This window comes from Pangasianodon hypophthalmus, chromosome 1, assembly GCF_027358585.1.
Source record: "Pangasianodon hypophthalmus isolate fPanHyp1 chromosome 1, fPanHyp1.pri, whole genome shotgun sequence".
NCBI lineage: Eukaryota > Metazoa > Chordata > Actinopteri > Siluriformes > Pangasiidae > Pangasianodon > Pangasianodon hypophthalmus.
In genome coordinates this window covers 8,714,821-8,742,769 of record NC_069710.1, presented here as the reverse complement: position 1 = coordinate 8,742,769, position 27,949 = coordinate 8,714,821, and the positions used below count along the sequence as shown (strand labels likewise).

The 27,949-nt window shown below is 37.7% G+C and overlaps 2 protein-coding genes across 4 annotated transcripts; one reads left to right on the top strand and one right to left on the bottom strand.

Moving 5' to 3' along the window:
• Positions 1 to 75: 75 nt before the first annotated feature.
• mylipb (myosin regulatory light chain interacting protein b) lies at positions 76 to 6,131 on the bottom strand. Its single transcript, XM_026913736.3, has 7 exons — positions 5,980 to 6,131; positions 5,294 to 5,484; positions 3,894 to 4,079; positions 3,243 to 3,440; positions 2,974 to 3,138; positions 1,808 to 2,186; positions 76 to 350 (listed from the first exon to the last, which is right to left on the bottom strand). Exons 1-7 carry the CDS (start codon positions 6,064 to 6,066, stop codon positions 261 to 263), a joined length of 1,296 nt encoding a protein of 431 aa, XP_026769537.1. The 5' UTR covers positions 6,067 to 6,131; the 3' UTR covers positions 76 to 260.
• Positions 6,132 to 6,420: 289 nt separating this feature from the next.
• dtnbp1a (dystrobrevin binding protein 1a) lies at positions 6,421 to 27,862 on the top strand. Of its 3 annotated transcripts, none has more exons than XM_026913738.3 (10): positions 6,422 to 6,695; positions 8,435 to 8,488; positions 8,747 to 8,797; positions 8,927 to 8,987; positions 10,626 to 10,758; positions 14,172 to 14,304; positions 15,625 to 15,647; positions 22,620 to 22,775; positions 24,395 to 24,529; positions 27,129 to 27,862. In XM_026913738.3, the coding sequence occupies exons 1-10, from the start codon at positions 6,640 to 6,642 to the stop codon at positions 27,431 to 27,433; spliced, it is 1,107 nt and encodes a 368-aa protein (XP_026769539.1). In that variant the 5' UTR covers positions 6,422 to 6,639; the 3' UTR covers positions 27,434 to 27,862. The 3 variants fall into 3 exon arrangements, with proteins under 3 accessions (XP_053093860.1, XP_026769539.1, XP_026769538.1); XM_026913737.3 differs by having other exon boundaries at positions 6,423 to 6,695; positions 24,383 to 24,529; XM_053237885.1 differs by lacking the exons at positions 14,172 to 14,304; positions 15,625 to 15,647 and having other exon boundaries at positions 6,421 to 6,695; positions 24,383 to 24,529.
• The last annotated feature ends 87 nt before the right edge of the window (positions 27,863 to 27,949 follow it).

Genomic DNA, 27,949 nt, shown 5'->3' with positions numbered 1-27,949 from the left:
TTTGTAAAAAATGTATTATTTTTTCTCACTTTGAGGAAAAAATAATAGCATTACGTTGTATGTAACATCAAGAAATGACAGTGAGATGGTGTTTAATTTCTCATATCACAGATATGAGCAGCAACATGTCTCCACAGATCACTAACATGTGTTTCAGGCTTAACAGTCTGCACTGGCTGAGACGAAGAATGCTTGATCGATGAGTGTACTGGTCTTGCCATTGCTTCTCTAACCCTCTGGCATATCTCTGTGTCCACTGCTCACCTGTCCACATGGTTCAGCAGACTGGCACAAGTAGACAAGTAGACATGCTGAACACAGTCAATCTCCGAACGACACACTGGACAGCACTGAGGGGAGACAACATCATAAACATTATTAACAACATGCTGAAAACAAGGTAATGATTGGTTATTGAATAGAAGGACAAAAGTAAAAAGTACACTATATGGCCAAAAGGTGCACTGGCGCGAGTCTGTGGGTCTACATTCTAGTTCATCCCAAAAGTATTCAGTGGGGCTGAGGTCAGTGCTCTTGGTAAACCATGTCTTCATGGACCTTGCTTTGCACAGGAACATTGCCATGCTGGAACATGTTTGGGCCTCTTAGTTCTAGTGAAGGTAAATTGTAATGCTACAGCATACAAAGACATAGTATACAACTGTGTGCTTCCAATTTTGTGGCAACAGTTTGGGGAAGAACCACATGGGTGTGATGAGCAGGTGTCCACAAACTTTTGGTCATATAGTGTAGGTCTATATGAAAGTTGCTTCCCTAATGGAATGGCAGTTTAAAATCTACATGATAATAATATTGCGCTATTGATTGATTGTCAAAGCTTTAAGGCTCAGTACCTTAAAACCGTAGAATGCTTGAATAACCCTGATTTCTCCTGACTAGTTGTCAACCTTGACCCATTACAGTAGATTAAATGAGCTGATGGTCATGCAGTAGGAGGCCATTAACCTTCAGTCACCAATAATCTGTGCCTCAGTACTACCTGATCCTTCACATTCAGAGCATGTAAAAGGTAACCAGCGGTTAAGCAAACCCTATAGTGTGTGTGTGTACTAAGTAGGTGACTTCACTGCTCACTGGATGCCTGTGAGCTCTATGTGACACTGAGCATCTATTTACTTTACTGACTGATAAAACTTACAGCAGATCAGTTCACCACTGCACCGCTCAGGTTTGAGTCTGGTTCATTACGTGACAATGCTGAGTAAAACGCTAAGAATTTTGATTTAAAAAAATCTATTTTGTTCTCTCTAGGTTTGATGCAGCACCTAAAAACATGACATCTTGGTTAATATGTAGAGCATGTGTAATAGTTTTATATTTTATGTTATTTGTTTTATTTCTTAGTTTATGCCAGATCAGGTTTTTTTTTTATATATAAAAAGCTAATTTCTATTTTTTGGCCCAGATTTTTGGACCCAATTTAGACCTGTGCTATTAAACAATATTTCATACATATACACACACACACAAATATATATATATATATATATATATATATATATATATATATATATATATATATATATATATATATATATATATATATATATACAGGAAACATTTGTTAATATACTGTTAAAAGCAGCTATGGTTATCAGCATAGTTAAATAAACAAAGCATAAATACAGCTAAGTAGCCAGCTTCGTTTTTAATTAAATTAGTGATTTTATTGAAGTTCAGAAGTTAGCAAGTGATTATAAATGTGCACAGCATGCTAGAAGTGCTGGAGTATCACATAAAAGGGTTCTGAATTAGACTATGCATAACATTCATTAGTTTCATTCACCTGAAGCTGGTCAGCACAGCGTTGACAGCAGACCATGTGACCACAAGGGCGGAAGGCTGTATTGATCTCCCTGTCACAGCACAGCGCACAAGTCAGAGCCTCCTGTAGTCTCTGGAGTTTGACCCGTAGCGCATAAGTCTCCCTGCAGCCCTCACAAGAGCCTTCCTCTTCCTCTGTAGACATCTGCCTGACTGGAGAAAGAGCGGAGGACTTGAACAGGGTGCGTCGAGCTCGGTCATACGCCTCCTTGGATGTGCGCTGGACATCAAAGATATACTTCTTCCCCACATCAACGCTTTCATTGAGGAAGAGGGATGCCAGGTGAGCCTTAAAATCACGACTGTACTGCATCATCACGGTGCTGGTCACTGTGTCGCACCTGAAGGTGTCAAATAAATGTGACTGCATGCATCCAACAACAGCATGTTAATGACACAAGGCTCTATGTGAAGGTTTTTTTGCAGAAACTGTTATACCACTAACATTTCACCGCTATAGATATCATGAAGCAGCACATACTTTAATATATGATATAAGAGCTTTCAAGAACAAACACAGCAGTGACAAATCATCTATCAGTGTTCTGATAAACTTTTGGCTTCATTTTTATTGACATTACACGATCAAACAACATTTTTTTTAATTCTTTCAAATATATTTGAACATGATCTAACTGGTTCAGGAAAAGTCCTAATGGGACAAACACATTTAAAGAAATAAATGCGACATGCAACATGCAAGGCTCTCTGGCTGCAAAGTTTTGAGAACCTGCTGAAAAACTACTAACTAAAAACTACTAATTCTGAAAGCTAAGATTTTCTTCTGTATTATGTTCTAAGTATTTCTAAAACATAGTTGAACTGGCATCAAATAATGTCATCCCAAAAAATGCAAAAAAGTCTTAAGCAGCTATACTGAAAAGCTATAGTATAATTGGGTTTTACAATTGAAAAAAAGTCCTAGCTATCAAAATACCTGCATTTACATTATAATTTGGTACAACTTGAATGTAAAATTGAGCATAACTGTCAATTTCCCTGCAGGATAAGGAACAAAGTAAGGTAGACCCCATATTACTGATATTTTAATTTTACAGGGAAAAAAGCACAGGGTTTTCCACAGTAGAAAACACTCATCTCAGCATTAGAAATGAAAAGCCTTGTCACCTGTAGAAGGCGTGGATCTCAGTAATGGCCCGGTAAAGTCCACTAGCAGCATTAGTGCTGATGAATTTAAACAGGAGTATAAGGTTTTCTCCACTGTCCTTGGAGATGGTCACATACACATGCTTCCCAGACTGTGTGGCCATCTGAATGGCTGAATATATAAATCTGCAAGGAATTAAAAGCTATCTATTTAATATATCCGGTACAGACACATATTTGATGTTAAATCCTGAGTATTACCCTGTTGATCCGTTTCCCTCCAGCTTTACCTGTTAACAGGTGTGAAGTCCTGTTTGCAGATGAACAGCCCCTCACGTCCCACCCCAATGCCCACTTTATACCCCTCATCATCCCGTGCCCAGTGCCACTCCATGCCGTAGTTCTCCAGAGATGACACTAACTGCAGGGCTTGGTACTCCGCCGAAGCCTGACTTGTGCCACGGAGCTCTTTGTGCCTCGCAATGATGCTGCCAAAGCAGAATGTTATAGATTAGAACACATTTGAGCATTCGCAAAAGAAAAAAAAAAAACAGGCCTTTTTTTTATACTTTGCGTGTGAATTTATTTGGAATGAGCTAAATGCCTGTGAGGTTTGTTAGTCCAGTCATTCTGAATGCTTTGTAGCAGGAAACTGAACTGGGGACCCTGAGCTGTGAGACACTGCCATCCATCTTCCCACTAGTAGATTATTTTAATGGAAATAAATATAATAAAACAAAGAAGTAGTATACAGTCTCAAAGCACTGAGATGCAATAGTGTTCTTTTGCTATCTTTTTTTTTTTTCATTTCTTTTCCGGCCCTATATATAACTGTCATTTAACCTGAAAACTGATCTAACTGAACGAAGTAATGGTCAATCTTCCATGTTGTGCGAGTGTATACAGTAATTAATGGTGTGTTGGTTCGACCTGAGCTTTACCTGTTCGTGGTGCTCGGGTCTGATTCCTGTCCACAGATCTGTGTATAGAAATACTTGGCTGTGTTCCGATTGTAATCGCCAAATTCTGCCTGGGACAAAAGGGCACAAAATTCCACCACCTGCTCCGGGTCCAACCTCAGGCTTCCTCGCACAAGGTCCTCCTTCACATGCATCAGGAACAAATGCCTTTGTGGAAATAGTGCATACATATAGTAGGTTATAAAGTTAGAATTAAACAACAAGTGTAAACAAACAAACGGTGTAAAATGCGGAATGCATTAGCATTGATTCTACTAGCAAAACAAAAATAGGTATTCCATACCAAGTCAGATTAGAAAGTACAGTAAATTTAAGCAAAGAAAACAGCATTCCAACCTTGTCCTCTTCTACCCGTATTTAAAAGCAAAATGCTTTCCCACTTATTTCTGTAGTACACTCTCATATAGTGGTGCTCATTAGAAATCAAAATATTTATTTGCACAACATAATTTAACACATGTATTTGCTCAAATGGTTAGATAAAATGCTCTCAGTATTATAAAATCAATTTTGCTGTATGTGGCTGTCATACAATAAACAATTAAAAAATAATACAGAATTGAGAATGATGTTATAATAAAGTGAATATGTACACTGCCTCACATTTTGAAAGTGGTCATCTAATCTTGAGAAATTGCTAATAATACACTGCAATTATCTGTCATTTAATAATTATTTTTCCCTCACCAAATACTAAACATAATAAATATTGTTTAAAATTTTAAAACTAGGTTGCACAAGTTCTTAGTGAATAAAATAAACATGTTAAATGAAATATGATGGGTAATCTCAAGTGTTTAAACAGTTCTACAGAATCCCAAGCCCTCCTTTTAAGTCATTCAGTGACATAGTTAAGTCATAAACAGTGCCTGAACAAATCAGTAAGTTATTCTGCCATGAAATAATTACATAATCGAACAAATGAAATTACTCGTCGCATTTCCAAACCAAAATAGGAAGGAAAATAGAGATGTTTCACATGAGGGAACTTTAGGGGTTACACTTGGTTAGTGAGAGGGTCACAGTGTGTGGGGTCGCTCACCATGACACAGGTCATTAAAACTTTAACTATCTAGACACTGAGACTGTAAGTTAAAACTGCACCATGCACATTCACATTATTCCCATTATCACAAAGAAGTGTTCCCAGTAAAGTCTACTTCATCAGGGTCATGACAATAATAAAACTTCCAGTCAATACCTTCACTTACCTTACCAAACCTGCTGCTAGTACAAATCTCATTTTGAGAGCAAGTGGATTTAACTGACATGCAGGTAAAGAATGTGTCAAAAAACAGTGTATTTATGCATAAAACAAACAGTCTGATCCTACAGGTGGGTGAACTGAGATTCAGATTCACCTCGTCTGCTCTTGCAGTATGAGGTGTGGCTCTACAAAGAACTTCACACGCAGCTTCAGTCTGCACAGGGATATGTTGTCCACTTGCTGAGAGATTCGGTTTCTTAGATTTAACCAAAGGCTCTCCCCCTTACTTCCAGTGAACTGCAGTCCAAAATAGTCCACCTCAATGATTCCTAGTCTCTCACACACCTGAAACATAACATTAGGTTATATCATGTGTTCGATGTGTACTATAGCCCAGCTGTAATCTGAAATGAAATGGTCGTGACTTTAGGTGCAGCATGTTCCTGGGGTTTTAAACACCTCACTTCATAGGAAGAGAAACAGTCAAACAGTCAAACAGTCAAAAGGACGATTAACACAAACTGTGCATAGAAAAAGATGGACAGTAAGTCTCTAACTGTGTACTTATTTCATGTCAGTTATATGTATGTATACAAACACACACACACACACACACATATTATATATATATATATATATATATATATATATACACACACACACATACATAGGTTGAGCTGCCATGTATATTCATCTATATTCGCCTATATTCAACCTTCTGCTACTGAAACTAACAGCTGAGTGCTGAACATGTTCCTAACTAATAAAACTCATGTATTAGTTCTTCAAGCTGCAGAATGAGGTGTATATAAATAATGATCAGTGGTCTTAGCTTCTTACTTTATTGAGACAGTCCTCTCCATTTGCTTTGGGATCAATCTCCACCTCCATAACGACTGAATCAGGCCGAGTTACGTGACAATACATGCTGAAACCTCCCTGCACGTTCCCTGTACAGTATGTTCCACTACTGAATCTCAAGACGGGTGTCTATGCAGCTCCGTGCCACAGGCCACGCCCACTTCCTCTGTCATGACACCAATCACTGTTTGCTTCACTAAGGGGCGTGAACTTGATACCCGGAAGTGGGCATATGAACGATGTCTCCTCGCATTACTTCCGTACCTACCCGTATTTAGACAAATCCCTCCCTCTATGCTAGCATTTGCTACCTCCTGAACTCTGACAGTTTAATATCCAATCATATAACTTAACTATGCCGCTTCTGCAGTGCTAGCCAATCAGAGCACAGAATGAAGAGTTGGTAGGAATACGGGTCGGAGGTAAACAACTGCTGTGTCCTAGCGTTGATGTGACAGAAGTGACAGTCGGATGTTTTGATATGGTGCAGAGGAACTTTAATGTTTTAGTGGTCTGATTTGGAGCAGGATGGTAGGAGTTCTGTATTGTTAAGGTGAACTTCTGTCATGGATTATAAACAGTAGCAGTACGCTAACACTGCCCAGCTGTAGTGATTGTTAAACCGATAAGAGGTGAGAGATGTTTGAGAATTTCAGAGAGAAACTGCAGAGTGTGCAGCAAGACTTTACATCCGGGTATGTACAGAAATCCACTAACACACTCAGCATCTCGCCTTTTCTTACTTCTAAACATGCTCGCATTAAGTCGTTTCTCTGAATCCGGGCTAAGCTTTAAGGAAGCATTTCCTCAGTGTTGAAGGTTCCGCCTAGTGTGTAGTGTAGTGTAGTGTGTAGTGTACGGTTTGGGACGTAGCCTCGGAGTTTGCTAGTTGATAACATGGCTAGCTGCTCAGTGCACACTCCTCAGGCAGGCTAGCTAATGGGCTTTATGCTTGTTTTAGTGAGTAAAAGGTGCTCATACTGCACATATTATCAGCTGAGAAAAATGAGCCAGTTAATACAGTGACATTTCTCAGTGTATGCTAGCTAGCTCAATGCTAACTGCATTCCACAGCATTGTGACTGTCATGTGATCGACTGGAGCAAGGGCACTTTTGTTTTCATCACATCTTACTAGTCAAGGCACACGTTATTCCTTATATTTTTAACCAGATAAACTGTCAAATTATATTCGTGGCATAAATGAAACTATTGATAAACAGCACAGGCAACACCATATAGATATTAATAGGTATACAGAGATATAAAATTAGGATTAGAGGCTGTTTTGCATGTTACTAGGAAATATAACGTAGAACTGCACACAAACTAGAGCAGTTAGAGGAACTAAGATATAATCAAGGAAGATAAACTAATATCAACACTATAGTGAAGCAATCATGTTCCAAATCCACTGTTGTTTTTAACATGCTCTGAACAAATGCCCTTGGCTGTCTAAAGCCGGTTTTACACTATGTGATTAATAATCATATAAAAGACTGCTGTACTTTTCACACTGTACGAGATGATCCCATTATTCTATAACAGACTGTATGATAACGCGTCCTCCACATCAGCTTTTACGCTGAAGATCCTCTAACGATAGACCTGCGATTAAAGAAAATGACTATGTTACTGCTTACATCATCAGTCAGTGCGATCCAGACTCATGGAGAAAACATAAGGAGTAGAAGTAGCATAAGCATTCTTCAAACCAGTCTTTTTTTTCTGTCTGTTGGCATGTTTTGTGTACGTTTTGCTATTGTCACTACCATATTGAATTTTGTGTAATTCTATGCTGTAGAATTGAGAGCACAGCATTGAGAGCACTGGCATTTTAATCCAGAATTCTTTTACAATTTTTGTTTGCAACAGCAAGAGAATCATACAGTGTAAAGTCGGCTTTAAAAGCCACTCGTGTCGTTTGTTACATGACTCACTGGAAGGCAGAGGGGTCAGGACAATGCCTATGATCCAACACATTTTATTTTTCAAAATGGAAAATATAAGAAATCAGGCTGTTTGTAAGTGCAAAAAAATTGAACATTTCCTTTCAAATCTGGCTTTATTTAGCCAGCTACTCCATCTATACATGACAGCTGACATAACTTCAGGACTTATCTTGCAATGTAGGTTACAAGGGTAATGATTACCACACAGTTGAGCTGGAAGGGTGCCTGTCTAGAAGCAGACTTTAGCTATTGCTAAGGAAAAGTACCACTAGCTATCCACTAACTATCCACTAACTATCCAAAGAGCCTTTCGTGAACCCTTTTTCAGAGTGGACTCTGACAGTACCACATCACTCGTACTCATTTCTGAGTCAGCAAGAGTATCTTAAGAACAAGGCTGAAATACAAGTCTAATTTTTTATTTTTTTTTTTTAATCTTACGCGCATGACCTGCAACATCTTGTGTGTTTTCAACCCTTTCAGAATTAAGACCTTGAGTGACAAGTCCAAGGAGGCCAAAGTGAAGAAGAAACAGAGGTACGTACATGTTAATAAATAGCTAATAAAATGTTGTTGCAATATCACAAATTCATACTAACTAAATGGACATACAGAAGAATTAAAAATAATCTGCCAGCAGTACAGTGGAAAAATCAAAGGTCTATTTTGTCAAAAGCAGTCATAATTTAATGCATTTAATGGATGATTATTTTGTTGATTTTTTTCCAGTATGTTGTTGTCTTGAATGAATTTTGTTAATTACATTTGGTCTGATATGTGCTGTCTGTCTCTTAGAAGAGAAGAATATCTTCCTCAGTACTCCGCTGGACTGGAGTTGTTGAATCGGTATGTGTTATGCAAAGAATACACTCACCTTCATGAACTGTTAAGTGTATCATCATCATCTTCTTCCAAAGCAGTACATGATTTGAATTTGTTCCCTTATTTAAGAAAAAAAAAACTTTTGTCCTCTAGATATGAGGAAACCTGGGTGACGCTGCACAAACGAACCAAAGAATGTGCCAAAGCTGCAGAAGTGAGTAGATAGTTGGTTTATTTTTTTTAGTGTCTAATGCTGACACGTCTATCATGCTATTATAGGAAGATAAGCAGAGTTAGCTTAGAATTTTTACTAACTAATTAATTTTTATTAATTAACAGTTGTTCCCTCAGCAACAGCATCTCTTTTTTCACGGATAGTCATGCTACTGAGAAATCTCAGACTCGAAAAGCCTTCTGTCCTGAAGACTTTCCTGTATATGAAAACTTAAAAGAACATCTTTACTCTAGACACTAGAGACTCCTAAAATGTTACGTCAACGTCTTTTCAAAGAAAATGTCACCATATAAATGATTACACACATTTTTAAATCCATTTACATAGAGCCGTACAAGTCCCTGTGTCAGTCTGTTAACCTTATAGACCTTCTGCCTGATCAGAATCAAACTGACTACACAGTGGTATAAAGTATGTTCTCTCAGGGAGTTCTTGTCATCTCAGGGAGTTTTTCTTTGCCATTGTCACCTCTGACTTGCTCATTAGGGATCTAAATCTAAATCCATGTTTCGATTTCCGTAAAGCTGCTTTGTGACAATGTCTACTGTTAAAAGCACTATATAAATATAATACAATTGAATCAAATATAATATATCACCAAGTTAGGAGATATAAAGATATAAAATATAAGATATGCACAGAGTTCAGTAGTTCCTGGCTGCACTGGTACAGTATCATGCATGAGGTCGAGGTACTCCTCTATAATATTATTATAGTATAGCTACAGGTAAGTAAGGTTTAAGTGAAAAACAAACATATATCAAAACAGAGTTTAAGAATTGAAACACATTCTTTAAAGTAACTACAAAAATCTGAAATGTAACCTGTAATGTAAATGCAAAAATCTGAAATTGAACCTGTACAACCTGTGTTTAATAATAACTACATCAAACCTATACACCACAGACATCACTGCCTTCATTTGTTTCTTTCTATGTTTTTCTGTGCCCATTTTCAATTTGGTTATGTTGGTCTCAAACTTTATTATTAAAATTGCAGTGTATATATGTAGTCTTGACTGGCTTGAATGACTTGAATGACTGGCTTTAATTTCCCATTGTTTTAAATATCCCAGATTTTCCGTATTATCTGTAGTATTCAGAGGTTATTGAAAGCTTTTATAGATGGTTCCCATTACAGTCAGTTTATCTGCATCTCAGTCTGACACAGTGCACACTGGGAATGGCAGCAGGTTGTGAGCTTGATGTCCTGATGATGAATTCAAATGGAAATGCTAAACCCAGAAAGTGATATTTCTCACACTACTAATGCCCAGAAATAAAACACACACACTTTGTGGTTTGCTTCGCGTTGTTCCTTTTGTTTTTCATGTTGCGCAATGAACTAAAAATTTCATTAAATTTTCAGTTTTTTTTCTCAAGATGTGCCATTTGTAATAATCTAGTAATTTACTATGTTACAGAAAAAAATACATTTACAGTAGATGAATATAGTAAAAACAAGGCACATTAATGGAGCTACAAATAATAGAATTCTTTATTTTATAACACTGTGTTTGAGTACTGTAGTGCGTACAGTAGTGTATTTAACACTGATGCATGGATACCAGTTACTGTATTCATCACTATACACTGTACAATCATATGTACTCATCAGGCGGTGGATGGAGAAGTGGTGATGCTTTCAGCTCACTGGGAGAGGAGAAGAGGGGCCCTGCTCGAGCTGCAGGAACAGTTACAGCAGATTCCAACCTTCCTCACAGACCTGGAGTCCATCACTGCTCGAGTCGGTGAGACAGACACAGAAAACACGCAGCTCACATTCATGTACTCATGTCAAGCAAGATATTAGTTCTGGCAGCTTTACCTAATGTTCCCGCTCTTCTTCAAGCTCTCAGTATTACATGTGGTCTGATGTCATACGTTTGCTGTAATTTTTTATTTTTTTTAAATAACATTCCCTGACATTTGACAGCACCTCGGTTTTAAGTGCCTAACCTGATATTGTTTAATACAAACTTACATTTACAGCCACCTGTCTGACAAAGTAATAGAAAAAAATAGACAAGACAAAAAATAGTGTTGATTTGCTCATCAAACACTTTAAGAAAAAACACACTTTGAAAGAACAGGAATGAATACATGGGAGAGAAAAAATGTCAAAGGAGACATGAGTGGTGGATCTGGCACAGATGTGCAGTTTGAACAGTAATAAATAATGAAGTGCTGATGTGTTGTTCATGCTGTGTATGAATTTTAATGAATTTTTATACAAACTAATACATACTGATGCTTTGTGTATGTGGGTGTGATAGCATGTTCATATAACTCTAAGTTATTCTTTTATGGGCATTAAATTGTCAGCTAGCATATATATATATATATATATATATATATATATATATATATATATATATATATAGCTTGTAGTTGATTAATGCAAGTCAACAAATTACATACACATTATATTAGCTAGTTAAATGACTTATGAATTGTGGCTATCTTCAGATGTCACAGACAAATGTCACAGGCAAACGTAAGACTTGGTCAGAAAACAGTTGTGTGTGGAACTTATCCAGAGAGCAGGACTGTGGAGTTTCTTTTGATAAGAAGGACATGCTGCTTTAAAACAAATGTGCTCCCTTTTGCCATATTTGCCATATGAGTGACACAGTTGTTATATTGATAAAAATGCTGCCTGCAGTAGGAGACTTCCTCCTGAACTGAACTAGTGGGTACTATATTTTGAAACATGTATGATGGAAATACTGTATATAGCTGTACTTTGTATAAACCAGTTACTGGAATGAGCCTAATGCTATTTAAATCTTGATGCTAAGACTATTAGTTTAATCAGTTATGTTGTTGTACCAGGCCAGAAAGACTATTACTCATCCATCAGCAGTTTAGAGATGTGTTGTGCATTCTTTGTAACATACTTCTGCCACCTCGTGAGCCTCTCTGACACCAGAGGAATTGTGCTTTGGTGGAACAGCATGATCACCTTGAGTAACCTTGCAGAACAGCTGCTCAGTAATATATGAAGGCACTAAGTGGGAACGCCTGTGGAGTGCCATCTGCTAGCGCTCGCAGCTAAAGGAGGTTCATATTTACTCCCTCAAGCTCATTCTGTCAGTTAGCGACAGGTTCTCACGATCATTTCCAGCAGAATGTGTTGCAGGCAACAGATCATGATGTTGTTAATGCTGTAGGTTACAGCCTGTCCGATGTGGGAGATAAACCGAATACAGCAACACGCAGGACTGACTTACTAGCCTCCTTATTTAAACATCCACATATTGGTTATCTCTCACTTATTTTACAGTTACAATTCAATAATGAAACACTGAATAATGTAAGGCCATCCCCGGTACAATCCTGAGCTTGGGCTACTGTCTGTGTGGAGTTTCGTGGAGTTCTCCCTGTGTTTGTGTGGATTTCCTCTGGGTTCTCTGGTTTCCTCCCACCTCCCAAAAACATGGTAGTAGGTGGATCGGCTAGTCCAAACTCATCGGTGTGGATGAGTGTGTGAATGTGTGTTTGAATGGTAGTCTGTGATGGACTGGCATCCCATCCATGGTGTATTTCCTCCTCACATCCAGTGTTCCCGGGATAGGCTCTGGATCCACCGTAACCCTGATTAGGTTACCCTTACTGAAGATAAATGTATGAATGAATGAACACTGTAAACGAGAGCATATGAAGCATAAAAGGTAGTTTATATTTACTTACTCTGTGTGTGCGTGTGTGTGTGAGAACATTATGCTCCTATTTTATTGTCATCCTTGGCATAAACAGCCTAGGGATTGAGATACAGAACACTGAAAAGGAATGATGGTATCTTAAAGAAAATGCTTTTTCAACTTGTTAGATTTGTGGTAGTTGGACTGAACTCTGGGATTTTCACAGTTGTCCGGAATCACGGTGTTAAATTCCAGCATCCACATGTGAAATTACAGTTTCAGATTTTTTCGTGCCCTAGGGTGTAGAAGATCGTACAACTATGAAATCTTTCTCTTGTGTTCTTTTGCTAAAAATACCTTGTGAAAACAGAAATGGATTTTTATTATATTGCAAAACATGTCTTCTCATCCTGATCAGTGCTGGCTGTAAAAGGAATTTTAATTAGTAACTTCAAATCATGGTTTTTCAAAACTGGTGTCTGAGCGCAGTCCTTAGTGTTATTCCAGCTGGTTCAGCTTATCAGCTAATTATTTAGCCCTTGTTTAGTTTACATGTAAGTTTCCTAGAGCAGAAAACAAAACTCATAAATTACACACTACTAATATATTTTTATTTTTAAAACAACTTAATTGGCTTCCCTCCTGTAATTGCAATTAATATAATCTCAAGTCTCAGTCAAAACATTTGCATGGGCAGGGTGTTACTACTGGTGTGACTTAAACGTTTCTGTCATGTCATGTACATATTATCTTTTAAGTACAAAGGACTTTTTCAAGATGAGCCACTTGGTGGCACTGAATAGCTTTGCTGACCTTTCATGAAACACTGAAAAAATGAGCAGATTTATAATTTTGCTTCATTTTATATTCAACACTACAGACACAGTCCTTTGTGCTTAAGAGATCAGCAACAGATGAAACTGACGTATTAGCACAGGAACATATGCAGCATATACACAAGAGCATACAATATACAGTTCAATTCACTTCATTTTTTAAAGCAGTACCAATGGCCACATGTTTTTTTGTCAACAAGCTGAGCTAAAGTGTGTTAACATGAAGTGGGTCCTAACTTTGAATGATCGGCATTACTTTTGTGGTAAAAAGATCTTTGCACATACACCATGCCATGTACTATATGTAGAACATATTCCAGTAAAGACAGTGCAGTGTCACAAACACCAAGACTGAACACCAAAACAGAATGGACAGACTGAACGCCCAAACAGGACGCTCAGACTGAACACCAAAACAGAATGGACAGACTGAATGCCCAGACTTAAGACTCAAACTGAATGGCCAGACTGAATGCCCAAGCTGAACGGCCAAAGCAAAGGTTCATAGTTGACCAGGATGAGTAAATGGTAAGTGGAGAAAGGATTTCACTTGTTTCATGGTGATAGTGTGAGTTTTTAGCTTTTAACAAAAAAAGTTTTTAGTTTTAGTTATTAACAAAAAAAGGTGGCTAAAAGGAGGCAGAAGGAACTGAACTCTGTAAAACCATCTTGTCTTTGCTACAGCTCAGCTCGAGTCCAACTTTGAGGAGATGGAAAGTCATCTGACATACTTAGAGAATCTATGTGGTCAGTGTGAGCTGCAACGCTTCAAACATTTTCAGATTCTACAGCTGGAGAACTACAAGAAGAAGAAGAGGTGATTACATTACTATCTAACATCTTTCTGTCTCTCACATGTCTCCTTATTCCTGAATAGCTGTGGTCAATAAGGACACCAGCAGCTAAGCTCTAGAATGATTCTGTGTTTTCTTTTTGTTTGTTTTTTTTTTTAGTTTTTTTTTTTTTTTTTTTTGATCGAGTCTTGATTCTTGGGTTAAGCAAACACATTTGGATCGATTGCACTTTCTCTGAGTATAATGGAGAAATCTCCTTTGTGTTATGACTGAAGTAATAAAAGTGCTTGACTAACACTAGTATAGTATATTATTATAACTTCATATTTGTCTTGAATTCACTTCAAAATTTCAGCAAAGGCCAAATTCAAGCTGTCAGAGTTTACTGTACTCTATATTCTAAATGTGTATTATATTCTGAATTTATATAATTGAAGGTTTTTTTATCATATAATTTCATCTAGATATTCTGGATGGTGCGTTATCTGATCCTCAGTTAGGTTTTTCTATTTCTAAATTAGTGCATTTCCCTGAAGGGTCCTGAGTAATTCTTTCCTCTTCTCTCATTCTCATCTTCCTTCTTCTCCCTATTGAATCCTTTTTTCAGATCTTTTACAGATGGCAAAGTAGGTATAATGGAAGTGCAATGAAGAGATGGTTAGGAAGGAAACGCTGCAGCATTTCTCATGAAAAGCAGAACGCTATTAAATCTTGTTGGTTCACAGATAAAGGATCTGTAGTTACCCACATGGCGCACTGCAAGCATGTTTTTGTTTTTTTTTTAATTTCAGATCACGTTTGGCTCTGGAGTTGATTCTTTTTATACATGTATTATAACCTCAGTATTTGACAGTATCAGAATGATTGAAACCAATCATTTGTAATAGTATCAGCTGCAGTAAACGTTGTGTATTTACACTGACACTGTCCATTTTTATGGACTAAAATAAGCTTCTGGAACATTAAGCTTCTGAAATCTCTATATATAGTGTGTGTAATGTGTAATGCACTGTATGTTTGTACTCTGTTGATGGCATCTTTTATTTCTCTCAATGTTTAATATTTAGCAGGACTGAAATGGTATGAAAAGAATCACAGCATACTAACCACGCAACCTACTATTGCAGTTCTCTTTTTTTATCAGCAGTTCAATTAAAAACTACTTGGTTAGGGGGAAATGCTAAAATAATTATTTGTAAAACAGACTTGCTAGAGTCTGGTATCATATAAGGGACATGCTGAACATAACAGTATAACCGTTTCAGATGACCATATCACAGTGTCCTGCCAGTCCAGTATATCCTCACACCTTTTTTTTTTAATGTTTTTTTTATATTTTGTAGGAAAGAACTGGAATCTCTTAAAGGTAAGAAACTAATATTTGAATTTATTACTCATTCTGCAGTGTCAAATAATGTACTTTTTTTTTTTGGTTTGTTTTTTTTGGTCTTATTTTGATCACGGTAAATCCTCAGGGCCATACAGACAGTCTACACATTTGTTCTGTCCCCTGTTCTGTCCCCTGTTCTGTCCCCTGTTCTGTCCCCTACACAAATACACAAATGTGTAGGACTGCTTTGAGAACAACTGCATTAATACACTTAATTCTTCTGCTCTTTACTGATCAGTGTTTTGTTATCAATAAAACTGGTAGAGGTTTAGGTATGAACAAACTTGTGTGTTAGATAGAGGGCCTGTCTGTGTATTTGTCCTCTGATTTTGTCATTTCTCATTTACCTCCTGGACCTCATTTACTGCTCCACAGTGAGGAGAGCTGTGTGGTAATTAGCTGCTAATTAACCTCGCTGAGCAAGTGATGTGCCACTGATTGGGGTGATCTCTGTTCATCTTTTTTATGGGGTGATCTCTGTTCATCTTTTGACATTTTATGCAATTATCTCCATGTTATACTGACATCCCAGGATAAGTTCATAAATTTGATCTTTTTATAAAAGTGTAAGATGTTGCAAGAAATGCAACAATGGGGTTTGAAAAGATGCTGTGGCAGAATTTTCAGCTGATTTTAAAGTCAATCTTATGATTAAATCTCTTGACAGGAATTATTTTGAACTGCTCAAATGGTCAGTGTAGGAGTTTTACTGAATTCTTTAAGAAACGGAGAGACGGCATAGGTTTTTGGGCTGCTTCCAATTTGAAAATATGAAAAAAGCTGGATTTTTGATTAGGATTAATGTGTAGTTACTTCTGTACCTTTTTTTGTTGTCTATGACATTTTTGGTAACTGCCACATAAAGAAGTTATCATGAAATATATATTGGGTGTACAAAATTTTAAATATATATATATATATATATATATATATATATATATATATATATATATATATATATATATATATATATATATATATATATATATATAAAATGGGTTTAAAACCTATTTCTACATTGTAAGGAAATATAATGACTGCAATAGTGGTTGTAGTGGTGGTGATGTGATCATATAGTCAGAACATTTAAATGCAGGCAGTGTGGTTATGTGAACTCAGTGCTAATTTCTGGTGGACTTTTATAGCAAACTCGATCATGTGAGAACTTGGAGGAAAAACTAACATTCTCTCCAACTGCTATCTGCTGATTACTGCCAGTAATCAGTGTCAAAATGTTAATGTTCTCTAAATAGAACAATGCATCCTTTAGAGAGGGCATAAATGCTGTTATTGACCTAAAAAAAAAAAAAGAGTTTTAACACTCACATGTTCCTTTTCTGAGTCTCTTGGCTGCACTGGCTAAATTCCTTCAAACAGATTGCATAACAGGTCATCACATAGAATGGATTATATGTGAAATAGTTTTTCTGTACTGTGTGAAAACAGTCTTGGCTACAGATTTGCAAAATATGACTCAGCAATTGGTATTCATTGGAATCTTTAAAACATTCTTTTCTTGTGCCAGTGTCTTAGATTGTAAAGATAATCATTTGTTTCAGTATTATAATTGTAGTAGAGCATAAGGTGCTCAGTAAGTCGAATTAAGTTGATAGCAAGATGTGCTTTCCACCCCCTTAGAGCTGTGAATGGTACATTCCAAGCTTGCTTCTCCTTTAGCACTGTGTCCCTGAGCAGGAGATGCTTCAGCATCACACAGAGCACGTGTGGGTGCATGCATGCATGGGTGTGTGAGCGATCTTCAGATTGGCTGTACATGCTGTAAAAGGTGCGAAGAGATGCAGGTTTAACCTTTTCTCTTCTTGAGCTCCACTCTCCACTCATCTTCACACACCAGAGACCGGGGCATGTGCACGCCTGGATCTGTGGACGACAGTAAGAGGAAATTGTGTTCCAAAACCTTTTTGTTTGTTTCGCTGTGGATGTAGTTTAGCTGCCATGGTGATGAGGACCAGTCTGGCAGCATTGTTGAAATGATCTTATTCTTTAAGAAGACTCTGTGAGTCGCAGATGCATTGTTGTTTGTCAGATCGATGCTTGAGAGCCCTTTGAGCTTTGGTGAAAGTGATGAAAGGTTTAGTTGTGGCTTTGGGGCTGGAGTCCAGCACATTGGAGGTGGCCATGCTGGTCTTTGCAAACAAGTCTGTTTTGGCTCTCATGTAAAGAACCCGTGCTGTTCTGTTCAGCTGCTGTTTACTGACTTCTTGAAAGATAGTGTGTGTGTGTGTATGTGTGTGTGTGTGTGTGTGTGTGTGTGTGTGTGTATATATGTATATATATATATATATATATATATATATATATATATATATATATATATATATATATATATATATATATATATGGGTTTGCCAGATGCAATATAATTATGCTTTTTGAATAGCTTTGTAAATACATTACTTGTTTTTTTTTTTGTCAACTGCAAGATACTAAATGACAATTTTGCTAGTTATTTGTAGTAGAAGGGATGTTAAATATAAAATCCAAAATCAGAACTTTCTTTTCTGCTGTCTTTTTGTCATATATCTGATCTTTGGACCAAGGATTAAAGGATGAAAGGATTTAGTCTTGCACTTGAAGGTTAAATGTTTCATACTACTGGATAGAGGGAAGGATACACCTGTCAGGAAACAATTATATGTAAATAGTTGGATCATGTTCTAGTGATGCATTTGAGTCAGGATAGTGGCAATATGATGAGGTTTAGCCTGCCGCTTATGAAGAAATAATCTATACTTTTATGCTTCTATTCAGGTTTTTGGGTTTAAAGCCCTGATTACCAAGTTCTGCAAATGCTGTAGCAAGGAAACCATTTCTTTTATGGTTTTTGTCTTCTGGCTGGAAAATCAGGATAAACCAGATGGCATAATTGAAGAAAAATATGTACACTGTCTGTGCAAATCATGCAACCTATGGATTTTGGAGTCAAGGAAAAAAGTCAAGGAAAGAATCTCTGGTACCTTTCGCATATGGCAATACTGACTGCTAAATACTTCCATTCCTCAAGGGTTCTCCAGGAGCTGGACAAAATAACAGAAACAAATAACAATACACAGTATTGATATCAAAGATCTAATAAGCAGTAGGGCCACATTTTGCCTGTAGAACAGCTTTAATCCTTCTTGTAATGCTCCTGTACAAGTCCTGAGTGATTGTGGTGGCATTGTTCAAGAAGGAAAGCAAGTTCTTTGAAAGATTAAGGAGGTGAATATCTACTTTGCACTCCAGAACATCCCAAAAAAAGTTTACATGATGTTTACGTTTCCATGGAAGGTGCTTGACTTCATCATGGTGTTCATCTAACCACTGAATAGTTTTAGCAGTGCATGTGGGGACATCATCATTCTCCCTGAATAGAGGAACATCAACATTTTTCACCATAGGCTACACTTGGTCCTGTTAAATTGCCTCATATTTGTTGCTTGTAATACAAAGTTGTACAAAGTAATTACTGGACATAATGATTTCCAGGAGACAGCTGTCCAAAACATTATGGACTCCTACTGTACGTAACAGTTGGCAGGAGACCTTGTAGGTTGAACGCAACCTTTGGCTTCCTCCAAAAATAAATCCATCCAAAATGGAAATTCTTTTTTCTATTGCTCAGGTGTTCAGATTCTGTGCTCCTCACACCAGGTTATGCTTCATTATGCATTGTCCTTGGGCATTCACAAGCTTTCCTGTAACGTTTTTATGACCAATGCAACTGCAGTTTGGGCACACACTGTTTGGCTTCATGCCTCATGTGGCTGTGAAATCTCACATACCATAGTGCTAATCATCAGACGTTTTATAGCTGATGCATGCTGCTAGTTGGCAGTCATCCTAATATTTATTCACCTGTACAGCTGTGTTTGTAATTATGATGTAGTCACATTAAAGTCAAGGTCATTTTTCATGTGTTGAAGAGGGACTTCTGTCTCTTCACTAAGATGGTGCATTAGCAGTTTGTGCTACTCTCATTAAGATAAGCTATTAACCTAAGTGGCTTTGCCTCTGCAGTTACCAATCACTCTAGTGCCCTTCCACTGATTAGCAGTGAGGAGACTATGCAGGATTGTTTCTTCTCTGACAAAGCATACATGTTGCTCATGGACTGAGGTAGTGTGTCTGATGGATGCGACTGCAGCGTATCGTTAATCATTATTGCAGTTTTGGCCTTTTCTAAACTGATAGTTCAGGGTGCTGCAACATGCAAATGACCTCTCTGACCACAATCACTGTTTATAATTGTGTATTATGAGCATCCTAACCAACCTTAGCCATGTTTTTCTTGTTTTTTTGATGAATCACAGCACGAATGATCCAACTAAGAATGATCCAATAAAAAAATTCAGGCCTGTTTTCAGCCATGCCAAATCAAGATTTCATCAGTGTGTTTTTAATAGGTTGCAAGGCACATTGCAATGACAGTGTGTAGAAATTTTCACTATATCTTGTCCTTATCATGTGCCCCTGCTGTTGGATAATTTACTATTCAGCAGTTCTGTCTCACTCTCTGGTTTCCATTCTCTGTGTGCTCAGAGTGTGATGAATGTGACGATCGTGCCTGAGGGTCACGCCATGCCTTCATACATCATTAGCCTCCAGAGCGCAAAGAAAATGAAACAATAGACAAGTAGACTGTGTCGATTCTGATTAGTTTTGACTTTACAGTACAGTCTGTAAGGAACTGGAAATCATTTTGTTGTTTTGAGGTAATGGCATGAGGGTGATCTAAAATTGTGGCAGTGCTATAAGGATAATGCTACACTTTACTGGTTTTAAAAGTCCATAGGGAATCTAGCTTGTACTACCATGTGTGACCTATTTTATTGATGAACCAGTTATATCTACACTGTTTTAATAATCTACTGATGACTACAGGTGATTTCTCTTTACAAGTCTTTTTTTAATGCAAGCAGTTTCCCTCTAAGCAATTAAAGTAATGTGTTTGAGCTGCTGTTGCATTTCAAACCTAATTTATTGTTCTCCTGTTTAGAGATGTGACATCAGCAGATGCAGTCACGTCAATAAATATTTAGTATTTACATCCAAAATGTAGGAATTACAGCACGTTTTATATTTGGCTGCCCACAGTGTTTTCTAGTGAACTTACTTGGTTGTCATTTCCCAAAATATAAAGAAATTAGTGATTTAAACTAAAAAGCATTGTGCGAGCACCCAATACGCTGCCATGTTAACGAACATGGCCTTTGTCCTGTGAGCTTCATATCTAACCGGCACCTCTCACCTATATGAGAGTAAAAACGGCTAACTCCTGGGACTTTTGTGTTGGGTCCTGTTTTATTGTTGGTCCTCTAGTATTGTTTATTGTTTCATACTTTGAAACAATAATTAAGAGGTTAAAGTACAGAATGTCAGCTTTAATGTAGAAGATTTACTAATAGGAATTCAGTTCTTTTTATATGTTAAAACATTTATTTAGCTGACTAGAAATATAACTGTGGAGCAAAATTAAAAAAAAAAAAAAACAGTCCCACACTCTCTCCACACTTCACAAAAAAGTGATATTCAAGTGACATTGTTTTATTAAAGAAAGAAAGAAAAAAGTAGTTTTACAAAATGTTCAGTCGTCTGTAGAATGAGCTTCATCTATTTTCAGACTAACGATGTTTAGCTTTGGTTACCATCTACTCACTGTTACTTGAGTCTCCATGTGAAATCACCATAAAGATTAAATTGGACACTAGAGACTACGTATGCATCAGTTACAATAGAGGACACTATCTAAGACACTGGAATTTTTTTCTAAAACTTTCTAGGGAGGCATTTTCACATTTTCCCAATGTGAACACTATACATATGTAATATAATGTATATAATATATGTAGAAAGGCATATCCTGCACATTGCCTGAGGCCTAAACAGAAGTCATGAGTAAATTATGAGTGTAAATGAAGCAAGGGAAAAGGGACGAACTTGATGCTGCTACAAAATATTGCCTCACCAATAAACCAGAACCGATGATCTAAACAGCCAGCCTGAGAAGCAGCTGATGTCTGAACTGCTAGAAAAGGCTCTTTGCACAGTTATAGATGGTCGTGGATGTGAACGCATCCTGTGCAGTTGTAGATGTGAACTACATGAAGAAGGACAGAGCTGAGGTATACATATTGTAGAACTAATACTTTCCGTTATTTTAGAACATCAGATCTGCAGCTGCATGACCTACTTTTTGAACATTTGCAAATAGCTTTTGCAAATTTGTTATAAATGCAAAGATTTGCATGCTTTGTAAAATTAAAATATTGTGTATATACCTTGTCTTTCTAGTTGATAGTTGACCTAACGGTAGCAGCAGATATTTTGCCCATCCCTATGGTTTGTACCATGTTTGATTACAGGATGTTTGTAGGAGTCCTAGCTTTAGCGCCTACCTCACATTGCCTACACACAGACTAGAGACGATGCCACTTTAGTAACAAAGGCATGCTTCCTGCCATTCAGTGGAGTGAGCTCTCTTCCTGTTGGAGATAAAGAAGATAAAGAAGCGCAGTCGGTAACACATACTGCACATGCTCACACATGCACATTCACACATTCTGAGCCAGTATTCATCTTTCAGCTTTCTGCAGGAGGAGCTGCTTTCAGTGCAGAGTTGCTTAAATTCATCTGCAGGCTTTCCTTTTTCTTCGTGCATTACAGTTGGGGTTGTGATCTCTGCAGGAAATAGCAGTAGGGTACACAACACTCTTCACAGGAGAACTCAGGACAATAACTGACAAAAGGGTTGGCATATCATTTGACATTTTACTCCATTTTGATTGGGTTTCATGTAAAGGTGAACTAATACCACATATCTGTTTCAGTTTCCTGAGTGCAGAAACTCATTTTTGCTTCCCCACCTTCTTTTTCTGTTCTCTCTCTCTCTCTCTCTCTCTCTCCATTTCTCTCTCTCCCTCCCTCTTTCACTGTTCTTCATGCTAGCCGAGTTGGATGCTGAACACGCCCAGAAGGTCTTGGAGATGGAACATGCACAGCAAGTGAAGCTAAAGGAGAGACAAAAGTATTTCGAAGAAGCATTTCAACAAGACATGGAGCAATATCTGTCTACTGGCTACTTACAGATCACTGACAGGAGAGGTGAGACACTCACATGGTCTATCTGCTCTGCACTCGTTTCTCACACTGACTGCTTTTTACCCTCTTGTACTGAAGAGATTTGGGAATTATAGAGACTTTAATTGTGAGCTAATGCTGTAGCCTGTCTTCCAGTAGTAATGGCACCCATTCTGAAAGAGCAAAGACAATGATCTATGTGTACATACAATATACTACAGAGTATAAAGTGCTATGCACTTCCCTGCTTAAATATTAAAGAGTGGTAATGCTGTGTTAAGTGGGAACATAATGGAGCTCCAATCACAATGTAGTACTGTTTAAATTTACTGTCTCATCTTTCCTATCTCTTGTTTCCTGTCTCGTGCTGCTATCCTGCTCTCTTTGAGGTAAGCTAGAGCTTCACCTCGCCTCCTCCTGCCTGTGCTGCTTCATGCATATGTAGTTGACTTTATTGTGGTGTTTGCCATGTAAGCCTCATCTATACCGACTCAGTGAAGTGTACATATAGATGAAGACAATTGTAATCAGGAGATCTATATTTCTATAGATTTAAAGGGATATTCCCGTGATCTCTATTCACAGCATCTGTAGCATATGTGTGGATACCACTAACAAGAATTTTTTTTTGCTTATTTATTCCTAACTCACTTCAAACGGAAGTGCAAGGACTGTTGTTGAATTCTGTCCCCACTTAAAATGTGCCCCTGTATAGTTATAATGTAATTTAAAAGCTACAACTGTTCTAAAAAGCTCTCACGCTTTGGGATGAGACAGATATGAGAGAAAGTCTTACCAGAGCTGTTCTTATGTAGTTGTAGCCAACTTTCCAACACAGGAGCAGTACAGCAGTAGTTAGGGGTGTAACAATCGGATGATTTGGTTTGATGCATCGATATAAAACGTAATGACTGAAATGAATCAAGGCACATCAATTACTATCGATTAAAATTTATTGAAATTTGATTACTATTTATTATGATTGATTACAAATGAATTATTTTCCAAAAAAAGGAGGATAATTTGTGTGTAAAAATATTCAATCATATTTTTAGTGTGTAAATAATAAGCTAGCAAGGTGATTTGCCTATAACTTAAAATAGTCCTACTCTACATCATCATTCACAAATTAACCCGGATTCTGACTGAAGTTGGTCACATATCGATCAGAGGGACTAAATCAAATCATATCATATTGTATCGTAGCAGATTCAGCGGTATCATCAAATATCAAATCGTTGCCTTAAGAATTGAAATTGTATCGTATTGTATCAAGCTCTGCTTATCATCCCTTATGCCTAAATCCTGATCCACAATCCCTCATACCTGAGTGCCCTCAGTGCGTTCCTGTCTCTAACATCCTCTAATTTTTCTAATTTCATTCTAAAGTCCAAATGCCCCTTTCATCCATTAACACTCACAACACAGTCTAGCACGTCTTTCACCTGTCTTCATCACTCAACTAGTACTAGTAATTTTTTTAGATACGATACATTTTATTTATTGTAATTTGTGTGGATTTTAATTCCTGTTAAGTGATTGTGTCTTTCATTACTGCTTTCTGAAGATGGACTTAAAGACCAAAAAGGCTTAAAGAACTGGTGTGTGTGTGTGTGTGTGTTCCTGGGCAGCATGTCCAATAGGCAGCATGTCCTCTATGGAGGTGAACGTAGATATGTTGGAGCAGATGGATCTTACAGACGTGTCTGACCATGAGGCTCTGGATGTTTTCCTCAATTCTGGTGGTGATGAGAACAGTTCTGTGTCTGCAGTCAGAGGTAATATTAGCCCTAATGCTTAAGGTGTCTGTACTAAAGTCTGTGTTTCTTGCTATAATAACTTTTTACGCCTCTGGAGGGTTTGCTTTAGCCATTTGAATGACCTGCTAGTTAATCAGTAATTCTTAATTCTTACTTGCCCAAATACTATTAATTGTACAAGCATCTTAACAGGTATAATTAATCTCTTTTGATGTAACACTATACATTTGTAGAATATATACCAATCAGCCATAACATTAAAACCACTGACAGGTGAAGTGAATAAAATTGATTATCTCATTACAATGGCACCTGTCAAGGGCTGGGATATATTAGGCAGCAAGTGAACAGTGAGTTCTCAAAGTTGATGTGTTGGAAGCAGAAAAAATGGGCACGTGTAAGGATCTGAGCGACTTTGACAAGGGCCAAATTGTGATGGCTAGACAACTGGATCAGAGCATCTCCAAAATGGCAGGTCTTTTGAGGTGTTCCCGGTATGCAGTGGTTAGTACCTACCAAAAGTGGTCCAAGGAAGGACAACAGGTGAACCGGCGACAGGGTCATGGGCGCCCAAGGCTCATCGATGCACGTGGGGAGCGAAGGCTGGTCCATCTGGTCTGATCCCACAGAAGAACTATTATAGCACAAATTGCTGAAAAGTTAAAGCTGGCTATGATAGAAAGGTGTCAGAACACAGAGTGCATCTCAGCTTGCCGCGTATGGAGCTACATAGCTGCAGACCGGACAGAGTGCCCATGCTGACCCCTGTTCACCACCGAAAGCACCTACAATGGACACGTGAGCATCAGAACTGGACGATAGAGCAATGGTAGAAGGTGTCCTGGTCTGATGAATCTTTTACTTTTACATTATGTGAATGACCGGGTGCGTGTGCAATGCTTACAAGAGATGGGAAGAGAAGGCAACCCGGTGGAGCACTGGGCAAGCCGGTGGAGCACTGGGCAATGTTCAATGTAATATTTTTTAAATATATTATAAAATCTATTTGATCTATATTACGGTATCTATGAAAAAAGCATTACAGATGTGCATTGGCTCTGGGATCTCATGGAACAAAAAAGTCACAGGAGATTTTCACTCTAATGCAGGCGGACAGAAATGAAGACAGACAGTGGCGTAATGCTAAATTGCGAGGATTAATGAGGGGTGGGGGATGGGGGGACTATATCATCTAAAAATGTCACTGATGGGTTGTTGTCTGCTTTTTTTGTACATTTATAAATTTTCGATAATATTTGTGGTCCAGTTACACCATAATTACATTTCAGATTTCTTTTTTTTGCGTCCTACACCCCGCTGTGCGTGCCTTGCTTGCCCCTTCCCTATGCCACTAAATACAGGCCATGTTCATGGTCATTAACACTGGAGCATATTTTATGCAGTGTATTCATTCATCTTAAGTAACTCCTTTATTCTGGTCAGGGTCTCTATGGTTTAAATCACAAATCTGTTGATATTTTATAAAATACAACCAATTCAGTTATTAGAATTAGAAATTTTGCAGACAGTTACAAAAATAATAACTGCAAAATAATAACTAAAAAATACAGACTTCTAATAGACATACAATTCAATTCAAAAGCTTTATTGTCTACCCCAAATAGGGTAGAAAAAATTGTCTTTAGACAAAAAGCTCAACACACAAACAATACAAATAATCATCACAACACTTTACATTACATACATCACTTCACAACTATAATAATACATAAAAAATTCATTTTAAGATCCTATTTAAAATACCAATCGCAGTTGGGATAAAGGTCTTCTTATACTTGGCCCTTTTCACTAAAGGCACTTTGTACCTTCTACCAGAGGGAAGTAACTGGAAGGAACTATACAGGGGATGAGAAGAATCTCCCACAATAACAGAGGCCTTCCTTTTTAATGCCACAGTAAAGAGATCCGTGAGAGGTGTTTGTCTCTCACCAATTATTTTACTCGCCACATTTATAATCCTTAAAAGTTTGTTTTTGCTTTTAACAGAAGGAGAGTTAAACCAGGATACAATATTAAAAGTAAGAACAGATTCGATAAGTGATTTATATACAACCATCAAAATGTCCTTTTCAATGTTAAAACTCCTCAGTTTTCTCAATAAGCCTAAACGTTGATAAGCCTTTTTAAAAACATTGTCTGAATGCTTATCAAATGAAAATTGGGAGTCAATCTCTGTACCTAAATATTTAAAAGATCCCACCTGTTCAACTTCCTCTCTGTTAACTAAGGTTCACAAAGTGCTCATACATTGTTAGCCCCGCAACACATTTCTTTATTTTAATATTAAGCTGCAAAGAACTCTCCTCTGTCCAAACTGCGATAAAATTAACAAAATTGAGGTAAGTATCTAATGACCGAATATCCTTTACAACACACTCACAGGTGCACACTTGCTTGAGGTTCCTTGAGAGAGCAATTCAGAAATGATTAAAGACTAAATTAGCATTTTGTTTCGTTTTTACACTAATTTTTAAACACTGTTACTTCACCTTGTAACTCACAGGTCAAAATAGCCTGAACTTGTCTGTATAATTAGGACAAACATAATCAGGTCATTTAAAAGTGAAGTGTATATTAATGTTGTATTGTGGTGCAGCTTCAGATGCTGAGATCAGCCTGAAGGTTCCCACCCACACAGAACTGAGACAGAATGTCTCATCTGTATCGTCCTCCTGTACGGACTCATTCAGTGGTGTTACTGAGGGACCAGACGAGGAGGAGGACGAGGCCAGCGATGAGAGCAGTGACGCCGGATACTCGCCCCTGGTTCAGCGCGATGAGGAGGAGGTGCAGGCTGACACGACCCTTGTGGGCCTCCTAGACAATGAAGAGGGACTTAAAAACTCAGACGACAGTGACACAGGCACCCTAATGCCCTCAGAGGAAAGGAAAAAGAAGTGAAAATCTGCTCAGACTGCTGAACCAGTGACAGTGCAGCCTGGAGTTGAGTGGTCCGAACATGAGGTGGAGCTTTGAGGTGCTCTGACTGTCTCACTTTAGAGAACAATCTTCCTGCTTTGTTTTTCTCAGCACTGTGACTTTGCTAAAGAAATACTGTTCATTGTATCACACATCTAAGTATTATATACAAAGCCTGCAGCATCTCAAAGAAAAAATCTATACCTAGTATTAAACCTACTCATAATGATTCCATGTGCACACAGTGAGATGTGAACTTTTGAGCTCATTTTTGCAGTTTAATGGCATTTATTTCAGGATCATACAAACTACATCAAATCTGAAGATGAATGCATTTAGGGCTTTGATGAGTTTTGATCAAATTCTTTCTTGTGTTTCTCACCTCTTGAATAAAATAGCTGTCAATGTTTAGATGATTGGTGTTGAATGCAGAGGTTTGTACAGCACTGCTAGACTCTGGAAAGAGATGAAGTCAGTCATGGAAACTTGAGTGATAGG

Bases quoted from the DNA above. Each gene is read 5' to 3' on its own strand.
- mylipb (XM_026913736.3), bottom strand. From the start codon at position 6,066: ATGTATTGTCACGTAACTCGGCCTGATTCAGTCGTTATGGAGGTGGAG. The intron at 4,080-5,293 runs GTGAATCTGAAT...ATTTCCACAAAG, and splicing joins ATACTGCAAGAGCAGACGAG to GCATTTGTTCCTGATGCATG. The intron at 2,187-2,973 runs GTGACAAGGCTT...TGACACCTTCAG, and splicing joins GAGATCCACGCCTTCTACAG to GTGCGACACAGTGACCAGCA.
- dtnbp1a (XM_026913737.3), top strand. From the start codon at position 6,640: ATGTTTGAGAATTTCAGAGAGAAACTGCAGAGTGTGCAGCAAGACTTT. The intron at 8,489-8,746 runs GTACGTACATGT...TCTGTCTCTTAG, and splicing joins AAAGTGAAGAAGAAACAGAG to AAGAGAAGAATATCTTCCTC. The intron at 8,798-8,926 runs GTATGTGTTATG...TTTGTCCTCTAG, and splicing joins GGACTGGAGTTGTTGAATCG to ATATGAGGAAACCTGGGTGA.